The sequence below is a fragment of the Phaenicophaeus curvirostris genome, chromosome 1 (assembly GCF_032191515.1).
Source record: "Phaenicophaeus curvirostris isolate KB17595 chromosome 1, BPBGC_Pcur_1.0, whole genome shotgun sequence".
Classification (NCBI taxonomy): Eukaryota; Metazoa; Chordata; class Aves; order Cuculiformes; family Cuculidae; genus Phaenicophaeus; species Phaenicophaeus curvirostris.
The window spans coordinates 83,256,496-83,277,384 of record NC_091392.1 but is presented as its reverse complement, the minus strand read 5'-3'; the positions used below and the strand labels follow the sequence as shown (position 1 = coordinate 83,277,384).

Below are 20,889 nucleotides of genomic sequence, written 5' to 3'. Positions count from 1 at the left end.
TTCTTCGTGATGAGAGTGGTGAGGCACTGGCACAGGTTGCCCAGGGAAGCTGTGGCTGCCCCATCCCTAGAGGTGTTCAAGGCCAGGTTGGATGGGACCTTGGGCAGCCTGATCCTGTGGGAAGTGTCCCTGCCCATGGCAGCGGGGTTGTAACTGGATGATCTTTAAGGACCCTTCCAACTCAAACCATTCTACGATTCTATGATTCCGTGATTCTATCTATTACTGCACATGAAGATCTAAATGATTACATATGTCCATACAGACGTGTTCATTTATACACACATTATCTTCATTTTACTTTGGAAATACCTCACCATGAAAGACAGAACTTTAAGAAAAACAGTCTACAGTTAGTACAAGGTATATTCAACACTGAAAGTTACTTATCTCGCAAATTTGCAGTGTCCCTATTTTATGCTAGCCAGATCATCTTAACACACTTCCTTCTGCTTGCTGAAATAAATACATCTTATTTTCAACAGGCAGTCCACTGCTGTGGTATGTCAGTCTTTCCTAGCCCTTGAAATCCAAAGTTTGCCTGAGAAAAGTGGGAAAACGCTGTGGGCACCAAGCAGGACCTCCTTGGCAAGGCAGGGCAGGGCTGTGTGACCAGGGGTGGTGCTTCTGCCCTTGCACAGCTTATTGTATTTTCTCTTGGTAGTAGCTGGGATTACTGTCCAAATCTTGTTGCTGCAGGGTACTGCTTTATGCTACTGTGCCTGGAGCCCCTGGAAAATACTGAGCTCAAGCCTGGAAAGAGCAGAGAGCCCAGCAGCGTCTGAAACGGAGAGCGGGAAAGGGTCCTTCGGGGCTGGTTGAATCATTTAGGATGGAAAAGACCCTAAAGATCATTGAGTCCAACTGTAAATCTAACACTGCCAAATCCGCAACTAAACTATGTTCCGAAGTGCCATGTTTACATGTTTTTTTGAACACCTGCAGGGATGGTGACTCAGTCACTTCCCTGGGCATCCTATCCCAACACATGACAACCTTTTCCATGGAGAAATTCTTCCTAATATTCAATCTAAGTCTCCCATGGTGCAACTTGAGGCTATTCCCTCTCCTCCTATCACTCGTTAGGTGGAGAAGAGACCAGCATCTATCTCACTACAACCTTCTTTCTGGATGTTGCAGAGAGCGATAAATTGACCTCTGCTGCCACCTCTGCTCCAGGACACTTAAGCTCCAGAGAATTCAAGGGCTTCGTTGACCTCTGCTGCCATCCTCTGGAGAGAGATAGGATGTAGCTGCCCCGAGCTGACCCTAAATGGGCTTCCCTTGTATGACTCGTGTGTGTGTGTGTGTGTCACTGCTAATAAAAAAGCTTGGCTTTCATTCGGGTGGTGGTGGGAATCTTTGCTATGATGGTCCTGGCTGGAAAGAGCTGGGCAGTGAAACTGGGACCAGTGTGCCCTGAGGAACTAGTTGCCATTGCGTGCAAAGGCATTTGTGCCTTTAGCCCTGAGGCCAGCAGCCTACCAGCAGCAAGAGGGTTTTAGAGAAAGAGGAAAGACTCCTTACGAGAAACTCCTTTTTACTGCTCTCTCATGGTCTTTGTTAGAGAAGGTGAAATATAAACCAAACAATCCAGGAATATCCTTATTTGCACAGCTTCCATAATTAATCCTTTGCTGAACTATTAACTGCGGAATACAGTGGCCTGTCTCGGATGACTATGGTGACTGTAGCCTGAATATTGGCATCCTAAAAACATAAAAAATAGCACTTACTGCTTCTGTAGTTTTTTCTGTTTTGTTTTTTTAACTATGCCCCTGGGCAGCTGAAAAAGAATACAGAGGGGAGGGGATGGTTGGCTCTTTGTCAGTATTTTTAATTCATCCATCCTTGCAGTATTTGAAAAAAAATCTGCTATACTTGCCTGGAATGTCTGCAGAAATCTCTACTGCACTGTTGTTACGATTAACAAGATGTCAAAGATTGATATTAAGCAAAGATGACACAATCTGAACTTCAGTATACCGTTGGATAAAGCTATCACCTGATGGTGAATGAATGTGACAGGAATATAAAGGACTGGTAATGGAAACAGCTCCCAGTCAACTGCAGCAGCTGGAAAGGGAAGCATATTAAGATAATCTCTGTGTGAGAAGCTGGAGCTGTAAACACAACTAAGAATTAATTTCTGTTTATCTCTTGTTCATGAATTTCTGTATCATCAGATCAGTGGAGCGTTACTCAGAAATTCTGCTTCAGGTGAGACTACCCATACCACTATGTCAGGTCACTGTGACTTTTTCTAGCAAAGCATTGACAATACTGATGAAGTACACTATCTCATGCTTGGTCCAGTGAAAATGTTTTTCTTAATGTCCAATCCAAACCTCCAAAGTCACAGCTTGTGTCAGGGCACTTATGGTTACGACTGGATGAAGACTTGTGCAAACACCGGAAGGGTACGATTGTTGAGCGATAGGTATGAAGATTAAGGTTAGTGCAGTCAGCGGAAGCCCACAGGAGACCGCTGACTGTGTGTGAGGTTTGTAAACGCCACAGCACTGCATTGTTTTAGTGAAGGACTTCACTACACTTCTAAAGGCTAGATAGATATAACTTTTTCTCTCCCTTGAGGAGAGGGACAGAGTATGATAAGAGCAAAAATATCTCCTTCAGCAACTCAAGGAGACAGAAGTCCTTCCCTGTATGAGGTACAACTATGCTGAGCAGGACTGCAGTTTTTTTCATGTTCCTAGCTGATGTAACCATACTCCAAACATGAGGGCGTGGGATCAGGAAAGTCAAAGCACAGCTGGAGCTGAATTTGGTGAGAAAAATAAAAAGGGCTCTTGAGGCACTTCGGTCAGAAAAGAAATAGTCAAGAAAATGGAGAAAGCTAAGGTACTGAACATTTTATTTTTCTCCTCAGTTCTCTCTCCTCACATCTCCCAAGCCCCTGAAACTCAAGACAGAGAATGGAAAAATGAAGTCCCTGTTGTCATAGGAGAAGATCAGGGTAAAGACCAGCTGAGGAATCTGAAAATACACAAATCTGTGCAACCTGATGAGATACATCCCAGGGTCTTGAGGGAATTTGCTCATGTAGCTGTCAAGCCACTCTCTATGATATCTGAAAAGTCACAGCAGTCAGGTGAAGCTCCCAGTGACCGGAAAAAAAGAAATATCACTCCCATTTTTAAAAGGGTAAAAAGGAACCTAGGGACTACCAACCAGTCAGTCTCACCTCCACACCCAGTAAAATCATGTCTTCCTCCTGGAACACATGTCAAAATGTATGGAAGACAGGGAGGTGATTAGAGACAGCCAGCATGGCTTCACCAATGCTAAGTTGTGCCTGAATAACAAATTGGTCTTCTATGATGGAGCAACTGCATTGGTGGACAAGTGAAAAAATACACGTCATCTACCTGGACTTCTGTAAGGCCTCTTACACAACATTCATGCCACTAAATTGGAGAGATATGGGTTTGAGGGATGGACTGTTAGACAGATGAGCTGCTTCCAAAGAATTATAGTCACTGTCTCAATGTCCGAGTGGAAACCAGTAATGAATGGTGTCCCTTAAGGGCCCATACTGGGACCAATACTAATTAATATCTTCTGCAATGACACAGACAGTGGGATTGAGCACACCCTCAGCAGGTTTGCAGATGACACCAAGCTGAGTGGTGCAGCTGATATGCTTGAGGGAACAAATGCCATCCAGAGGAACCTTGAAAGGCTTGAGGAGTGGCCCAATGTGAACCCCATGAAGATGAACAAGGCCAAGTGCAAGGTACTGCACGTGGGTTGGAGCAGTCTGCAGTACAGACTGGGGAAAGAATGGATTGACAGCAGTGCTGTAGAGAAGGACTTGGGGATACTGGTGTGATACAAGAAGTGGTTACTATTAAAAAAGTGGAATATTTTGATTTAAGCTAAAGTACAGTTAAGTTTCATCTAAGCAGTTCCTTTTTTTGAAATTTAGACAGAACGTCCCATTGACACCGTGTTTTCTTTCTCTGAGAGCATTTTTAATTTTAGACAGTTTCTTTCCCAGAGTTTCTTTCCCCCTTCTTTGAAGAAAATAATGCCTTGTGCTCAGTATGATCTGTGCTGAACAGATATTTCTTCTGCTATCACCTCTGGAGTTTCTACGTTTCTTAAAAAGCAAGGTCAGACAGAGAGCTGGAGCCAGCTCTAAATTAGCACAAGTTTTGGCTGTTGTGAAGTTTCATAACATTAAAATTAGACTTTGAAAGTAATAGAATATGCATAAGATTTCTGGGAAAACTTATATGTATGCATGTAAGTGGGAAATATATTCTGTAACTGGTCTTTGTTTCGTTGCACATGATTGATGGAGATCACTCCTGCATGTTGTTTAGGTCTGCTAAAGAATGCTCGCATTCTAAAACTCCAAAATGAGTCTTAGAGGGTTTTATTTGCTGGCATTTTTGGTATCAGGTGAATGAAAAACTGGACATGAGCCGGCCATATGCGCTTGCAGCCCAGAAAGCTAACTGTAGCCTATATTTCAAAACCTACATGGGGATTATTGAGAAGTTTGAGCAAGGTTTTTTTGGAGTGGTGGATGGTGGGAGGGTGAGAAAGTGACAGGCATAAACTGAAATGAGAGTTTCCAACTGTTGCAATGAGAAACATTTTCATGATGAGGTCAGTAAAAGTTTAGATCATGTTACCCAGAGAAGCTCAGCAGTCTCCGTACTCAAGAGAGTTTTCAAGACCTACTGGGTAAAGCCCTGAGCAGCTATACCTGACCTCACAGCTGCCCCTGTTTTGAGCAGCAGATTGGACCTGATGGCATCCAGAAGTCACTTCTAACCTGCTTCCTGGATTGCAGGTTTTGCCAGTATTAAGGTTGGGCAGAGACGTGCTCACACATGTTCATGCAAAGGATGCTGACATGGTGAACTGCACAGGTTGCCATAGACAAGGTGCTGCCTTCAGCAACCCCACATATGACACTGCCAGGACTCACATAAATCAAGTGTAGACAGCCAAGTCCTCCACCTAAATGCAATGCTAATTATAACACTGCAAAGACAGTTCTTGACATCAAGAACATCCTAAATATTTTCCACGGTCGTGGCTGGGTTACTTACCAGTTCTACTGTTGTCATCTGCAGTGTAGCTTTATGTTTTATTGGAGAAAAAACCCTTATGTGTACAGTTTTAAGTAACATAATCTTTTGAGGCCATTCCTGGACTTAGGCGTGTCTCAAAAAAATAAGCCTAATGGGAATTTTTTTCTGAGTAGAGATGTGAATGCCTGCCTAACTCTGCCAGCACATTACACATCTCAGTCAGTTGACTATAGGGAAAGATTTCTACTTCTGGCTTATTATCTGAATTTTCAGACTTTGTGTTTTTCTTCATTAGCGGAGTGGAAAAAAGATGTTGGTCCATTTATCTGCCTGGATGTTATGACACTATTTTGACTGTTCACCTTCCCCTGCAACAGTTTTCAAAATTCACTCTTTCCCCCGGGTTTCATCCTTTAAAGACATACCCCATGAGACAAGCAGCATCACCCAGGTTTCTGCTACTCTGTTTGGCCCATCCTTTTCATAGCAAAAGTTCTGTTCAAGCGTGTGAGTCTAGTGAGTATGTCTGCATTCGTTACAGTGTAATTTAGCATCACCTTTTCCAGTTGGCTACTCACATCTTGAGACTGTAAAAATTGTAGTAGGATGATCATCACTGTTCAGATCCTCAGCAAAGAGAAAACAGTCTACATTAGTGAACTTCTAATGACAAAAAATAAAAGGATTCCTAACTTTCCTTTCATTTAACTCACTGACAAACTTTTGAATTTTTGCAAAACAGCCCTTTTGACCTGACTGCCCTGTTATTCTAAAGACCTAACCACTGCAAACTGAAAGTGGTGGATGTGAGAGTGATACATGCTGTAAAGATATGGGTGCATTTAGCTTGGATACTCTGACACAGAATTAAGACTCAAGCGAGATCACGTGTCACTGTTTATTTAGTTATGAGGCATGCATTGAAAATAGAGAAGAGAAGAAAAGAAAGAAAGAGAGAGATAAAGGTAGCTACCCCCATGGTGCCGTGGCATTCCATCAGTTCAATGCTCAGTCTGACAGGAGAACATTCTCCAAACCTCATTCTTGCTTCGTCCCTTTATATGCCCAGGGTCATGCCTTGCTAATAGGACTAACCCTGCCCCTTAATTTCCTACCAAAAACACGCACCTGTTCAGGCATGTTGAACTCCTGGCGGTTGTTTTGTCTGGTAGCTGTATCCATTATTAGGGTGGACCCTGAAATCATGTCCTCTTTGGTGCCGCATTCCACGTGCAGTTGTCTGGGCGATGGGATCTTCAGGTTAGGTGTGAGGTTGAGACAGACCAGTCCTTTCTGTGGTGTACTACAGAGAGACATGACAATTATGAACTTGGGGGGCGGGGGGGTGTAAGGGGAAGCAAACAGAAAAAAAGGATTATAAATAAAACTTTGCTATCAGTGTCTTCCAGGAGTATGAGCTATTTGTTATGCACATATTCAGTTGCATTATGTCCTGCATCCATCTGTATGGGAACCAAAACGGAAATGGGGACATACTGGGTGATGAACTCAGTTTCACTCAACAGTACCTACAGTCAACTCAGTTCAAGCCATTAGCAAAGCAATAATAGCCTGCTAAGCACACGCCCCCTACCACAAAAGATTTCATGCTTTTCATTTCAGTACCAGTTCAAATGCAGTTGCTCAGCACAGAAAAACTGCTGGCTCATGAGCTCAAAGGAAGTCACTGCATTTACATGGTGCTTTCTGCAAAGAGGGTCTAGACTTCACTGCCTCTCTGTTCGTTCAACTCTTTCACCTTTTGACTTCATGCAGAAAAAGAGTAAAGAAAGCTGACTACTTCTTCTTTTTGCTGTTCTAACAGGCTTTTTTTCCAACATAGTCTTGAAGTACTGATCTTGTTTTTCTTCCTTCATGTCCTGTCTCCCCCTTCTCCCCACCCTCCAGTCCCAAATAGCAGAAGTTTATGACAGCTTCGTTAAGTAAACAGTAACGGCCATTGACTGTAAATCACAGCTTGAGAGGTTCTGGTTGGACATTAGGAAAAGCCTGCACCAAGAGCCTGCACAGCACAAGAGTCTCCAACCCTAGAGGCATTCAAGACTCAGTCAGACAAGTCCATAATGACGTGATGTGGTGTTAGTGGTACTCCAGATGTAAGCAGGATGCTGAATCTTCTAGCCTGGTTTCTTAGGTTTCTGTGATTTAGTGCAGAGCTTCTGTAAGGCTGGAATGTGTTTTGGTATCACATCCACCCGATCCAGTTTCATTAAATTTCACATCCATCAGCCTGAAAGAACATCTGAGTACTTAGCTTCTTTTTTTTCTTGTGCTTTCACAAGATATTCCACCTATGTTCCCTAATTAGGGAGGAATAGGTTTTGCTAATAAAAGAAAGTTGCTAAAACTGAATATGGGGAAAGCTCTTAGTGTTTGAATATAAATAAGAGGCGTAGATATTCTTCTCAGCTAGTATGTGCTCTAAAAAGCAGTTTGTAGAGTTGAACAGAACAGAACAGTCTAGCTCAGTTGGAAGGTGCCTACAACAATTATCTAGTCCAACTGCCTGACAAATTCATGGTTGATCAAGCTAATGCATGTTGTTATAGGCACTGCCCAGAATGCCTCTTGAACACTGACAGGCTTGAGGCATTGACCATCTGTCTATAAGGCCTAGATACAAGTCTTTACACCAAACTGATGCGTGAAAATAAAGCCTGGAAAACATTAAGGACACCAGAGGTGTCAGCTTTTAGGCTGCCCATCCAAGGCCCAGCTGTGCTGTATTGGTCAGCTACCATGTAAACATGAGCATGGTCTCTTGCTAAATGTCAGTATGCACACAGGTCACATGCCCAGGACAGGGGTCAGGACTCTGACAGCCAAAAGTTTTGTGTCAGTGCTGTAATGCAAGATGTCATAGAATCATAGAATGGTTTGGGTCGGAAGGGACCTGAAAGATCGTCCAGTTCCAATGCCCTTGCCATGGGCAGGGACATCTTCCACTGGATCAGGTTGCTCAAAGCCTCATCCAGCCTGGTCTTCAACACCCCCAGGGATGGGGCAGCCACAACTTCTCTGGGCCACCTGAGCCAGTGCCTCCCCACCCTTACAGGAAAACATTTCTTCCTAATATCTAATCTAAATCTCCCCGTTTTCAGCTTTAAACCATTACTCCTCATCCTAACTCTTCACTCCCTGATAAAGAGCCCCTCCCCATCTTTCTTGTAGGCCACTTTAAATGCTGGAAGGCTGCTACAAGGTCTCCCTGGAGCCTTCTCTTCTTTAGGCAAGCAAGCCCAACTCTCTCAGCCTTTCCTTATATGGGAGGTGCTCCAGCCCTCTGATCATCTTTGTGGCCTCCTCTAGATTTGCTGTAACAGATCCATGTCTTTCCCATGCCGAGGACTCCAGAACTGAATGCAGTACTCCAGGTGGCATCTCACTAGAGAGGAGTAGATGGGGAGAATCACCTCCCTTGTCTTGCTTGTCATGCTTCTTTTGATGCAGCCTAGGATACTGTTTGCTTTCTGGGCTGCAAGCTCACATTGCTGGCTCATGTTGAGCTTCTCATCCACCAGCATTCCCAAGTCCTTCTCCTTAGTTCTACTCTCAGTCTGCCAGAATTGTACTTGTGCTTGGGATTGCCCAGACACAGGTGCAGGATCTTCCACTTGGCCTTGATAAATGTCATGAGGTTAGCACAGGCCCACCTCTCAAGCCTGTCAAAGTCTCTCTGGATTGCATCCCTTAGCTCCAGGGTGTTGACCATGCCACACATGGTCTTCTTGTCCTGTTTTTACAGAAGGTTCAGTGTCACCTCAGCTGCCAACTATTTGTGCTAGGGGAGTCCCAGTAACAAAACTGGATGGAAATGGGCAGTGAAGCTGATTAGTCTAGTTTGCCTGCTCAGCAGAAGAATAATATGATGATTGTCCCCTTCTTCCCACTGTTTGTCCATAGATCTCATGATTTTTTTGTGCCATGCGATGAAGCACAACAAAGAAATTAAATATATGACACATCTGTAGGCAAGGATCCTTGCAGGCTGGTATTTCTCTCCCTTGCCTCTAACAGGGTCTCATGCAGAAAAGCTATTAGAAGTCTGTCTCACTTGCATCCAATTTCTTGACGTTATTTACTGTAAACTTAAGTTCATGGATACAGGCACTAGTATCATTTTACTGTAACTCAACCTTTATTCTGCAGTGATGCTGCACTGCTTTGCTTTGTATTAAGAATAGTTTGTGAGATTCTCACTGAAACATTTTAGTTTTTATTCTTATGGTACATAAGTATCTAGAAATGTTGTGGATACAAGAAACAAGACTAAGAGTAGACAATGCATACATTGTTGTGTGAGACAAGTAGAAATGTTGTTAAAAAATAGGTTCAATCCACCATTACTGAAAATTACTCTTTTCTTTCATCTTCTCCATGTAACTTGCTTGAAACAAGCTTCAAGAGTTCAGTGCTACAATGAATTCTGCAGCCCACCAATTTTCTCTGATGACACATATATTAACTTCCTACCACAGCTCCTCTGTCTAAATGAGCTTCAGTTCATCTTGAGTTTGTGCATTCAGTCTGGGATGCTGATTGCCAGAGTTTATTTTCTGCAAGAAGCTTCCTTGGAAAAACATGTTGGTCTAATAACTACTTGCCTTACTACCCTGATAATAAGCCTTGAGTTCCTAAGTGACATAAGTGCATAACATTAACCTAGGTGGCCAAATAGGAGATGGGAGGAGGAGCAAATGAGTGGTAGCCTTGGTGCACTGGGGACAGAGCATGTTTAGCATCAGCTTGGGATGGTGTCTCCTGTGGAAAACTTCATAAGAGAATGAACTTTTTTGCCACTCCTCCAGGAGCTGCAGCCTCATCAGATCAAATTAAGCAAAAAACCAAATGATGTCCCCAGGTGGAGTGTCTCAGCCACTGCCACCCTAAGGAAGAGCTCAGGTGGGACAATATCTCATTTACCATTGTACAGGGAACAAAAGGAGGCAATAAATACATAATTTTCAGGTATCAACACCAGTGGTCCTCAGCAAGGCCTCAGGGTGCAGTGATCTCACTCCCAAGAGGGGCTGAGCACTGCTGAGCTCCTTCAAGAACTATGAGAGAATCAGCTACTCTGTTCCTTTCCAGATGAGCCCCTCTGGCTGCATGCTATAAGTTGACTGTTGAAAACCAAACTTTTAATTAGATCCGCAGAGACATCCACAAAGTTGTCCAAATGAATCTGAAACTAATTTCCAATAACATTAAGAGTTGTAGTCTCCAGATATCTCCTCTGGTCAGCAGCTCATTTTGAATAAATAGGAAAGGCTTCCAGGGCAGAGATGAAGGGGATTGTAGGCCCCATTAATATTGTTCGGTGTCATATGCGTACTCCTTTCACAAGACTGAGGTGGACTTCCTCCCTTCATGGTCTCACAGAGGTCTAGCTCCCCCTTGCTCTTCCCCATCCTGATGTTTCTGAGGTCCTTGTTATTCCGCTCGTATTTTTGTCACTCTATGTGTTTTCAGTTACTGATATGTGACTATGTCATGCTTCTCTTCTTACCCTACAGCAGTATGAGATGATGCCATTTTGTGTCATCAGGACCTACCATTTTAGTCTCATCGGATTATCTTGTTGAGAACTTGACTGATGTTGTAGATGAGGTGCAGTAGTCACAATGTGCGATGTCAAGTGACAGGCTGTCACATAATGAGAGGAAGAGTTGAAAAGGGCAGCTAACAGGCACCCCAAGTTTTTCAGAACTAATGAAGGTTCTCAATCAGATGAGAAAACTTAGATCTGCCTTCAAGATGTCAGCCTTCCTTACTACCTTCACCTTCTTTCTTGTCTTAACTACAGGAATTCAAGTTAATCCTTTCTAGTGCCTGTTGCTTAAACGTGAGTTTGTCTGTATCTTTCATTTTCATTCGCTCTTTTCAGTTTAAATTTTTTCATTCTCTCTTTCATGATTTCCCATTTTAGATTTGTTTTTTCTCTAGTTCTATACCAGTTTTCTTTCAGTAACTTCATTTTTTTCTTTTTCCAAATAGGAAAAGCTTGAATGTTTATGACAATGTTAACTGAGATATGCAACCATTTTCTTAGCAGAGATGCAAGACAATGCCTTTGGCTGAGTTAGCATATGAGTAAGTACAGTGAGGTGAAAGAAATGCCCCACCTTTAACAAACCATGAAGAGAAGTCAGCTGCCAGGGTGCCTATCCTATTTTTTTTTTTTACAAAACTCTCTTTTGGTTGGTTTATGGTTCAGTATCTTTTCCAGAGCAAGTTCCCAGACAGTGTTTATCAAGCTAAACCACAGAAACTCCATGGGAGCAGGGTGATGCTGTTACTCATGGAGGCAAATTGATGCCGGTCATCCTGCTGTTTCCACCTTGGCCAGTTTCAGTTCCTGGTTCCCAGAGAGCTCTGGATATTAGAGGAATAAAGAAACACTGCTTCTCCAAAAGGCTATGCACGATTGTGTTCGTGTCTTGCCTTTGTGGCAGGCAGCATTTCTTGACTCTTGTTGGCTGCATTCTGTAGCCAGTACTAAGGATTCAGTAGCTGTTAAAAAGTCTCTTTCAAGATGCTGCCATTTCCAGACCTTGGTCCAGCATCATCCTGATCATGATCAGCTTCACTGGAGTCACAAATGCACTTTCTCAAAATTAACTTTTATTTTCACATTACATTGTCAAGATTAGATTTTCATTAGAGTGAATCTTGCATTTCATTAATCACTAAAACCAATTCAAGCCATCTGCCTTAAAACTGCCTTAATTTCTCTAATCAGATGAGTCACTGCAACGTTTCTGAATAACGAAGTAACTTCTGCTTGTGAACATACCTGCAGCAGAAATCAGTGAAGGTGCTAAAGTCAAAATATTTTCTTGCTGCAACAGTGTAGTATCCCTAGAGGATCAATATCAGCACGCTTTTGCATGCAAAGATGATCTGCCATCTTTCTTTTCCTCTTTATTCTCTTTTACCACTGCCTAGTTACTTCAAGCTGCTTGAACATTATTTTTGGCCTCCTGAAAAGTTTTGCACCTCTCCCTCGCGTCAGAGCCGTGGGGCTGTCTGGGCTGAGAGCATCGTTTCCTCATCTGTCGCTGGGTCTGGCCATCCCCCTTCTCCAGGCTTCCTGGTACATGTCTCAGCCATTTCCATTTTTTGTCCAGATTGCTCCAGGTCACACTGAGCTTCCCAGTGGGCTCCCTGGGCAAATTTATTGTTTCTCTTGCCCTCTTTGGAGCAGTCTGGCAGTTCATGGGTGTGGATAGGCAAGCCCAGGGCTGGTCCTTTTTTCTAAAGACTAAGGGGAACATCCTCTCAAGTGTGTTGCAGTTGCTGATAGAAACTGATATGATGTGATTCATTAACTGTAGCTGGATTCCAAGAAACTCTTTATACAAATGTGAGCTAAGACAGACCAGTCTCAAAGCCTTGCAGGTGTTTACTGAAAAAATAAAAAGAGAGAGAGCATGCATGAGGATAGCAGAGGTGAACTGCAGCAAGGGAGAAGGTTCATCTCTAACACACTGCAAACTTAACATATGCAAACACTAATGCCATCATGCAGCTCTTATTAATCTTTTATGAATTTGGCTGCAAGCTCATGCAGTGAAAATGCTGGGAACCTGAAAGGTGTGGGTTAGAGGAGGAAGTATGGAGTCACTTTGACATGCATATTCTCATCCTCTCCTGCTTGTTGTTTGTCTTATTGCCTTGTGTTCTGGCACTGGGATGCATACCTTGCTCCAGCTAAAGCTCCCCTGTTCTGTGAGCCATGTTTTGGAGGTAATGTGTAGGCGTGTGTTGAAACGTTGTGGGGAGGGGTAGGTTGCATATTAGTAAATGAGAGCTTATCTACACACAGACAAACTTAAACAATAATTCGCCTTACTTATTTCAGTGTAAGGCCGGACACTACGGTGAAAAAATATTAGGGCATATTACTGCTGGTTGTGTGATATTGGTCACTGGGTATGTGCTGACTCACCTAGGTTCTCCTCCAGTCCAGCAGCTGAAAAGGACCATCCGAAGGTGAGAAAGTTAGAATAGACTTTTCAAAATAGTTCCTTGCAATAATTTTTGCTTTGTAACTGAGGTAGCAGATTTTCTCCTGCAGATTGGGTTAGAGAAGAGAAGAGAACAAACATAAATTAAAGGCACCTAACCCCCTGAATTTTATTTTATATTACAAAGAGAAGTTATACTTCAGTTAATCAGTTGGTGTTCTGAAATTCTCAAAGAATTTGCTAGATGGAGCAATCTCACCCTGCAAGGCATTTGACTAAAACAGGCTCTTCACTGTAAAGATTTACTTCCACTAATAATCTGCTCAATTTGCTAGGCGGAATTATAAAATAAGCAGCTCCTTGATTTTACTCCTATTCCAGCTGCAGAGAGAACATGCCACAGAAAGTGTCTTCATTGTTGTTTTTTCATTATTATACAGAAGTACCTAGAAATTCCAGGTAGATTCAGAATTCAGTTTTGTAAGGGCTTTAAGGACATGCTGTGCCCTGAATTGCTTGCAGCACCATAAACAAAACAAGTGTAGGGGAAAATGTTGAAATAAAAAAAAGTTTTAAAGTTCAAAGTTAAGGAAGGGGATTGAGAGACTAAAGAGGACAGACTCCACTGTCATAGCTTTAATTCTCAGAAGTTACATGACAGGTTTAAAAAAGTGTAAAAATACTTAAATACAACTTTGACATGTAAGTTCTGCCTAATTTCAAAATTGTCACACTATAGAATCCCAGGTAGTGGCCTTGAAGGAGCCCAAGCTCCACAAAGATTTCAGTTTGTGACAGCGAAGCTTCTCAGGTACACACAGTTCTGCTCCTGTCAATACTAGATGAAGACAATCATAGTCTCAAAGGAAGATTTTGATGGAAGGGGACCACTGGAGGGCTCATGTTCGACACCTTGCTCCTAGCACAGAGCTCCAGAGTGAGATAAGGCTGCTCATGGCCTTTTCCAGACAACATATGAATATCTCCAAGAAAGAAGACCTCCCAGCCTCTCAGGACACCTATTCTAGTGTGAGAAGAAATGTTTTTTTTATTTATGGCCAACCAGTATTTTCTTTGATGCAAATATTGTGACTCTTTCATTGTGCCCTTCTGAGAGGACTCTATCTCTCTTCTCTCTATAGCCCTCAAATAGCTATCTGCAGCCATCAGTTAGATCCCCCCTGTGGCCTCCTTTTTGCTGGGCTGCACAGACCTTACTCTCTCAGCCTTTCCTTACACATCTTGTGTTCCTCTTGAGCTTGTTGTCATCTGTCATATGGGGGACAGCAACAGTGAATTCAGTGTTCCAGATGTGGGCTCATGTGTGCCAGAAAAAGGCAAATAATCTCTTCCCTTCATGGGCTGGCCATATTCTTCCTATTGCAGCCCAACATGTGGTTAGTTTTCGTTGCCTTTTCCTGGCTCACGTTCATCTTACTGTCCACTGGAAACGCAGGTTCTTTTCTGCAGAGCTGCTCCAACATAATTACTCCCCAGATACATATACTGATGCATGGGGCAATTTTCTCCCCAAATGACTGTGCCATATAGATGAAAGATTATAGCAGAATATTTTGAAAGGTAGGTTTTCTCTAAACCATGGTGCCATCTAAATGCATCATATTTACATGTTTCTGCCAAGCTAGGTTAATGTAAAGCAGTTCCACTTCAGCAGTCAAAAATCTTGACTTTATGTCTCTTTTCTAATTACATAAACCAAGAGATGCCTGTAATGATTTAAGTGTAAGTGGCCAGGAATGAATGTAACAATGGTAATAAAAATAAATTGGGTCTGAATCATCTCAGTCCTATCCACTGCTGAACAGTGATTTCATTTCATCTGAGGCAGTAAGAAATAAGGGATTATCTGAACTGTAGAAAACTCCACACACAGTTCTACAGGTGGGTTTAAAGTTTTTATATCTGTTTTGCTTTGCCTTTAAGGATGGGTTTGGTTTAAACGTGTTTAAACGTATTTAATTACCCCCATAGATTTTTTTTTTAGGAAGAGCAGAAATGCATTCTGTTAATTAATTTGTTGATATTTTGGGTACAAGCCAGACCAATGAATAATCAGATCCTTCCAAGTGCTTCAGAGAAAAGAGCAAGGTCTCTCTAGGAGGGTGTTACCACACTGCCTTACTCTGAAGGTGCTATTACATCCTGTTGCTTGATTTACAGGAAAACTGCAACCCCCCTTTTCTTGGAAGGAATGGAACTGCCTGTCATTCCTGCAGGGAGGGCAGAGACAGCAAGAAGAGAAAAGACCTCTGTGTTGTACTGTATATAAGGACCTGTATCCTGCAGAAGAGAAGATGATGATGAAATGCTGAAAGAAGCCATTGACTCTGGGGGCACATGCAGCCAGAGGGATCCCAGACTGGGCAAGAAAATGAATCTTAGCCCAGAATGAACCGCGAACATCATCAAGAGGAAGAAGTCTCTATTTCCTTATATCCTAAGCCACAGACGGTATGTTGTCACTGGAGTGATGGGTTCCAAACAAAAAGAAGGGAACCCCTTGCTTCTTCCCCACTCTTGAACATTTTTATGTTTAGTAGAGTCCTCTAAAAGTCTGAATACTTGGAGTGAGGGGAGCCCCAGCTGATGTGCTGTGGTTGGTTCTGTAGTCTTGAGATCACAAATCAGCTCAATAATCCTGTTTCCTGTGAAGGATTACTACTTGTATACAATGCATGCATAGCCAGATTTTTTTAGAACAGTTGCTGAGGAGGTCCTGGAGCAGCAACAGGTGGATGTAGGATTTAGCCATGGCTTCGTAACCACTAGGAACTGTGTCTAACAGTAGTCCTTGTGGAGTCACCTGCTTTTGCAGGACCACTACTCTCTCTAAATTCTCTGTATTCTCTAAAAAGCTCCTTCTTGGTCTTCACTGACTGTCCATTTTTTTTGGCTTCCCCCATATGATGAATTTTCTTCCTAATTTAGGTGAACAATGAAAACATCCACAATTATATTACCTCAGGTGCAAACCTAGGAATTAGATCTCTGTGCTTCATAAGCAAAATGACTGAGTTCCCAGATGTTTTGAATCCTGCTGAGATATTGAATCACAAGGAATCATTGGGGCAACAAGTTCCAGAGACTGCAGTGGCAAAAATATGGGCAAAGGTGTGTAGGCTTATCAGATTCACCTCAACGTCATTGATTTTTTTTTTCTGAAGCTCTTTTGAGATGTCTTCTTTCCAGGAAAGTCTCTATCTCCACTAATAATTTTCCCCCATCAACTTCTCATTGCTTCCCTTTGTCCTTGATGACATTGGAATACTGAATGTAATTTTCCAGCTTCTTTCATACATAAGTAGTCTTTGAGGAATCTCTGCTTTTATTCCTGGTTTACAGTAAAGTATAGAAAGACTTGAAATTATTCCTTATAGTAAATATTGCATTACATGATGAACATGTGAACAATGAGCACTGTTCACCTGTGATCAGTATTTGTAATTTATTATTACTCAGCTCTCTATGTCCTCATCTTTTCTAGATCTTTACAACTTAAACGACTTTGCATCACTCCACATTCCTAAGATATTCCTGTTCTTCCTGTGGCAAGCATAGTCTCATTCTCTCTAAGTCCAGCATATTAGCTTTGTATATTCTTAAACAAGAAATTGTTACACAGTGTGTTGCCATGGCAATCTTTGGTTTCGAGTTTGGACATCTGTTTGTTTTAACTTTCATGCCATAACGCTGAGGTAGGCATAAGATATAAGCAGCCAAAATGCCAGCTGTAATTATGAAATCCTCATGTCAGATCACTGACCCCTTCCATTTTAAACCCCATTTCCATGTGAACTTTGAGGCAGCTCCATTGTGGGGTGGGGAGGACTCAGGTAGCAAACACCACAAATTCCCATTAATTTGAGTCAAATTGTAAAGCAGAAGCTCCAGGCTACAGCCTGCTTGTCCTTGTACATCTCTGGCACAGCTGTAGAGAACTGCAGTATTGCTGTGAATAGAGAACAAATGGGTCTGCCTGGGAATGGAAGCACCAAAAGAAGCAGTAGCAGCATGTCTGAAAGACATAGGTATCAATGACACCTAGATTAGCAGGTCACCAAGGTCCAAACATATCTATCTGCAGCTTCTTAGGGCACTCAGATCAGGAGAAAGAGTCCAATGATGACTCCTAAAAGCAGGGCAGGATGGAAAGACTAATCAGTGTCAACTGCTAAAGGGTATCCAGGGCATTCTCAAAACGGGCATGCAGTCACCAATCCAAGAACAACTTAAAGAATTATGAAGCCCCAACAGCTGACATCTCTTGTTGTCAGTCATAGCAAAGAATCCTAGGCAGGTCATTTGGGCACAAGAACCTTGGTGGTTGTGAGAATATGGGTCTCAGAGTATATGAATGTGACTGAGTAAAACCAACTTTGTTTTTTAATGAAATTACCTTTCTCCTGCTTTACTACACTGGGTCTACACTATTGCAATATTATTACCTAAGCAGAATTGATTGCCAGGCATCAGGTCAAATTAAACTGTCTCCCTTCTGTTTCTCTCCCTGTAGATGCCATGTGAAAGCTGCATGGAGAGTGACAATAAGAGCACTGATGCAACCATGGAGTTCCTCTTGCTCGGCTTCTCTGAGCTGCTCTTTCTGCGAGTCCTCCTCTTCCTTATCTTTTTCGTTGTCCATTTGGTCACACTGGCAGGGAATGTGATGATCTTCATGGCAGTGGTTATGGAGCCTTCCCGTCCTCCCATGCTTTTCTTCCTCTGTCACCTCTCTGCCATTGAGCTCTGCTATACCCTAGTCATTGTTCCTAAGGCCCTGCTCAGCCTGGTAGTGGTGGATGGCAGCACCATTTCTTTCCTAGGCTGTGCTGTACAGATGCACCTTTTCGTGGCCCTTGGTGGGGCCGAATGCTTCCTCCTGGTGGCCATGTCCTATGACCGTTACGTTGCTATCTGTCAGCCACTTCACTACGTAGCAGTGATGAGTGAGGGGCTCTGCCTCAGGCTGGCCATGGCATGCTGTCTGGGAGGCTTTGCTATTGCCCTGGGGTTGACAGTGGCTGTTTTCCGCTTACCTTTCTGTCAGTCACGTCACATCAACCACTTCTTCTGCGATGTCCCTGCTGTGCTCCACCTGGCCTGTACCCAGAGTTACATTCGGGAGCTGCCCTTGCTGGCTGCTTGTGTACTCCTCCTGCTGCTACCCTTTCTCCTCATCCTGACTTCGTATGTTTGCATTGCTGCTGCTTTATTACATGTTACCTCCCCTGTGGGAAGGTGCAAGGCCTTTTCTACCTGCATTTCACACTTGGCCATCACCTTGCTACACTATGGTTGTGCCACCTTCATATACATTCGCCCGAAGGCCAGTTACTCACCAGCTCGAGACAAGATGGTGTCCTTGGTCTATACCAACATTACTCCATTACTGTATCCCCTCATTTATAGTCTGAGGAACAAGGAAATCAGAGGGATCCTCAGGAAAATGTTGAGGAGGAAGAAAATAGCTCAGCTGAATTGGGATACTAACAGGGCTGTGATATGTGTGTGGTAAATTTTACTAGAACAAATGTGTACTTGCTGGAAAACAGCCCCAAAGCCACATTAGGACCAGATTGTCCATAGATTTCACGACAACAAATATCCAGGCAGGATTCAAGATGTTTCAATGCATTTATGGCAAAATGACTTAACACTTTACCTAAAGGGAAACGCTTTAATGACTTTAGTGACTTGTGAGGAAGAAGAGCTTTGGCCAGTTTGTGGTCTCATTTCTGTGATCACATACACACTCATGTTTAGATTCACAATCAAAAAGCCAACACAAAACTATTTAAAGCCACTGTATTGGTTTCCTTATTTTTCTATCAAGATGAAAGCAGAAGCTTGAAACTGGGAAGTCAATAAAAACTTCTGTAAGTTTTGCAGCACAGAACATGTAAAGAGGGTTATTGGAAGGTTAGAAGCAAAAAGCCATGCCTAGGAAGAAATGGAAATTGAGCTATGGTCTTCTGCAAATTTAGCAGAAGGCTGCGCTCCATCATCCCATCAAAAGTGGAAAGATCATAAGTGTAAACTCATCTTGCTTTTATTCTAGATAATGGAAATCAAAGTGCCATCGATTTGACAAAAGTATGACTTTCCTACACCAGCTTTGCAGAAAGCAATCTTTTCTTTTATAGGGAGATGCTTTAGGTTTGGATTGTTCCTATGGCAACATAAAGGCTAATATGAAGTCATAGAACCGTTTGAGTTGGAAGGGACCTTAAAGATCATCTAATTCCAACCCCTCTACACGTCCTACTAGATCAGGCTGCCCAAGGCCCCATCCACCCTGGCCATGAACACCATCCAGGGATGGGGCAGCCACAGCTTCCCTGGGCAACCTGTGCCAGTGCCTCACCACCCTCATAGTGAAGAAATTCCTCCTTATGTCTAGTCTAAATCTGCCCCTCACCAGTTTATAGCCATTGCCCCTAGTCTTATCGCTACAAGCCTCTGTGAATAGTCCCTCTCCAGCTTTCCTGTAGCCCCTTCAGGTACTGGAAGGTCGCTATAAGGTCTCCCCGAAACTTTCTCTTCTCCAGGCTGAACAACCCCAACTCTCCCAGCCTGTCCTCATATGGGAGGTGCTCCAACCCTGGGATCATCCTTGTAGCCCTCTTCTGGATCTGTTCTAACAGCTTCATGTCCTTCTTATGTTGAGGATTCCAGAACTGGACACAATACTTCAGGTGAGGTCTCACAAGAGAGGAATAGAGGGTAGAATCACCTCCCTCACCCTGCTGGCCACGCTTCTTTTGATGCAGCCCAGGACATGTTTGGCCTTCTGGGTTGCGAGCACACATTACCGGCTCATGCCAAGCTTTTCGTCAACCAGCACCCCTAAGCCCTTCTCTGCAGGGCTGCTCCCAATCACATCATCCCCTATCCTGTACCGAAATCATGGATTGCCCAGCCCTAGGTGTAGGACCTTGCAGTTGGCCTTGTTGAACCTCTAGTCTCCTCATGTGATTTCTGTTAGGAAAGACCGTATCATATAAATAAGGTTGCCTGAGTAGTGTTGAAATCTATCATTGTAAGATTAATAATACCACTGCTACAGTTAATATTATTTCTTTAGCAAAACCAGTCACAGTTACAGCACATGCTGGACTGCAACAGAGATAAGAGTCTGAAAGGTGCAAAGCAGTTTTATTTTGTGTGTTTCCTACATCTAAGTGGAGCAGGATGATTCAGACAACCTGGGGAAGATCAGTTTTGTATAGAAACAGGGGGAAAAGAAGTAACTTCATTATATTAGTTAATACTTTTCTCCCCTGTGGCTCTTTAAAGCCCCAAACATACCCTTATGATTCAGAACTCACCTCCTACATATCAAATTGTTGAGAAAAAAATTAAAAGGCTTGCTTCTGTTTCTCTGTCTAATCTAAAGATATATCAGCACCTCAGCTGCCCTCAGTTCTCTTACTTGGCAGAAGGAGAGAGCAGAGTGATATTTGCTTTCTCTGGGCTACAATCATTAAAAATTATGGTAAGTTGATTTGACTAATGTAAAAGATTGGCACTGTAACTAAAGAAGTTAACTTGGAGCCATCTGAAACAAGAGAAATTTGGAATTTAAAACTTATATTAAAAGCTGTCTTCAAGTTGACAGTCTAGTCAGGCTAAAACATTAACACAGAGTATTGGCTCTTGTGTCAATGAATACCTAATTACTGCTGTGAGCAAAGGTTTAACTGCACTATTTAAAATGATCAAAGTTGTAGTGAACATTTTAATCACCTGCCAGGTCTTCCAAAAATGAGAGGGGGAGGGTCTCCATAAAAACACATTACTTACTAAAA

The 20,889-nt window shown here is 42.8% G+C and overlaps 1 protein-coding gene across 1 annotated transcript; it reads left to right on the top strand.

Annotated features, from left to right (window-relative positions):
* Positions 1–17,405: 17,405 nt before the first annotated feature.
* Positions 17,406–18,672, top strand: OR2F1 (olfactory receptor family 2 subfamily F member 1). The gene has a single exon (XM_069849886.1). The coding sequence runs from the start codon at positions 17,595–17,597 to the stop codon at positions 18,594–18,596; it is 1,002 nt and encodes a 333-aa protein (XP_069705987.1). The 5' UTR covers positions 17,406–17,594; the 3' UTR covers positions 18,597–18,672.
* Positions 18,673–20,889: the final 2,217 nt, after the last annotated feature.

Excerpts from the sequence above, each read along its gene's own strand:
- OR2F1 (XM_069849886.1), top strand. The coding sequence starts at position 17,595 with ATGCCATGTGAAAGCTGCATGGAGAGTGACAATAAGAGCACTGATGCA.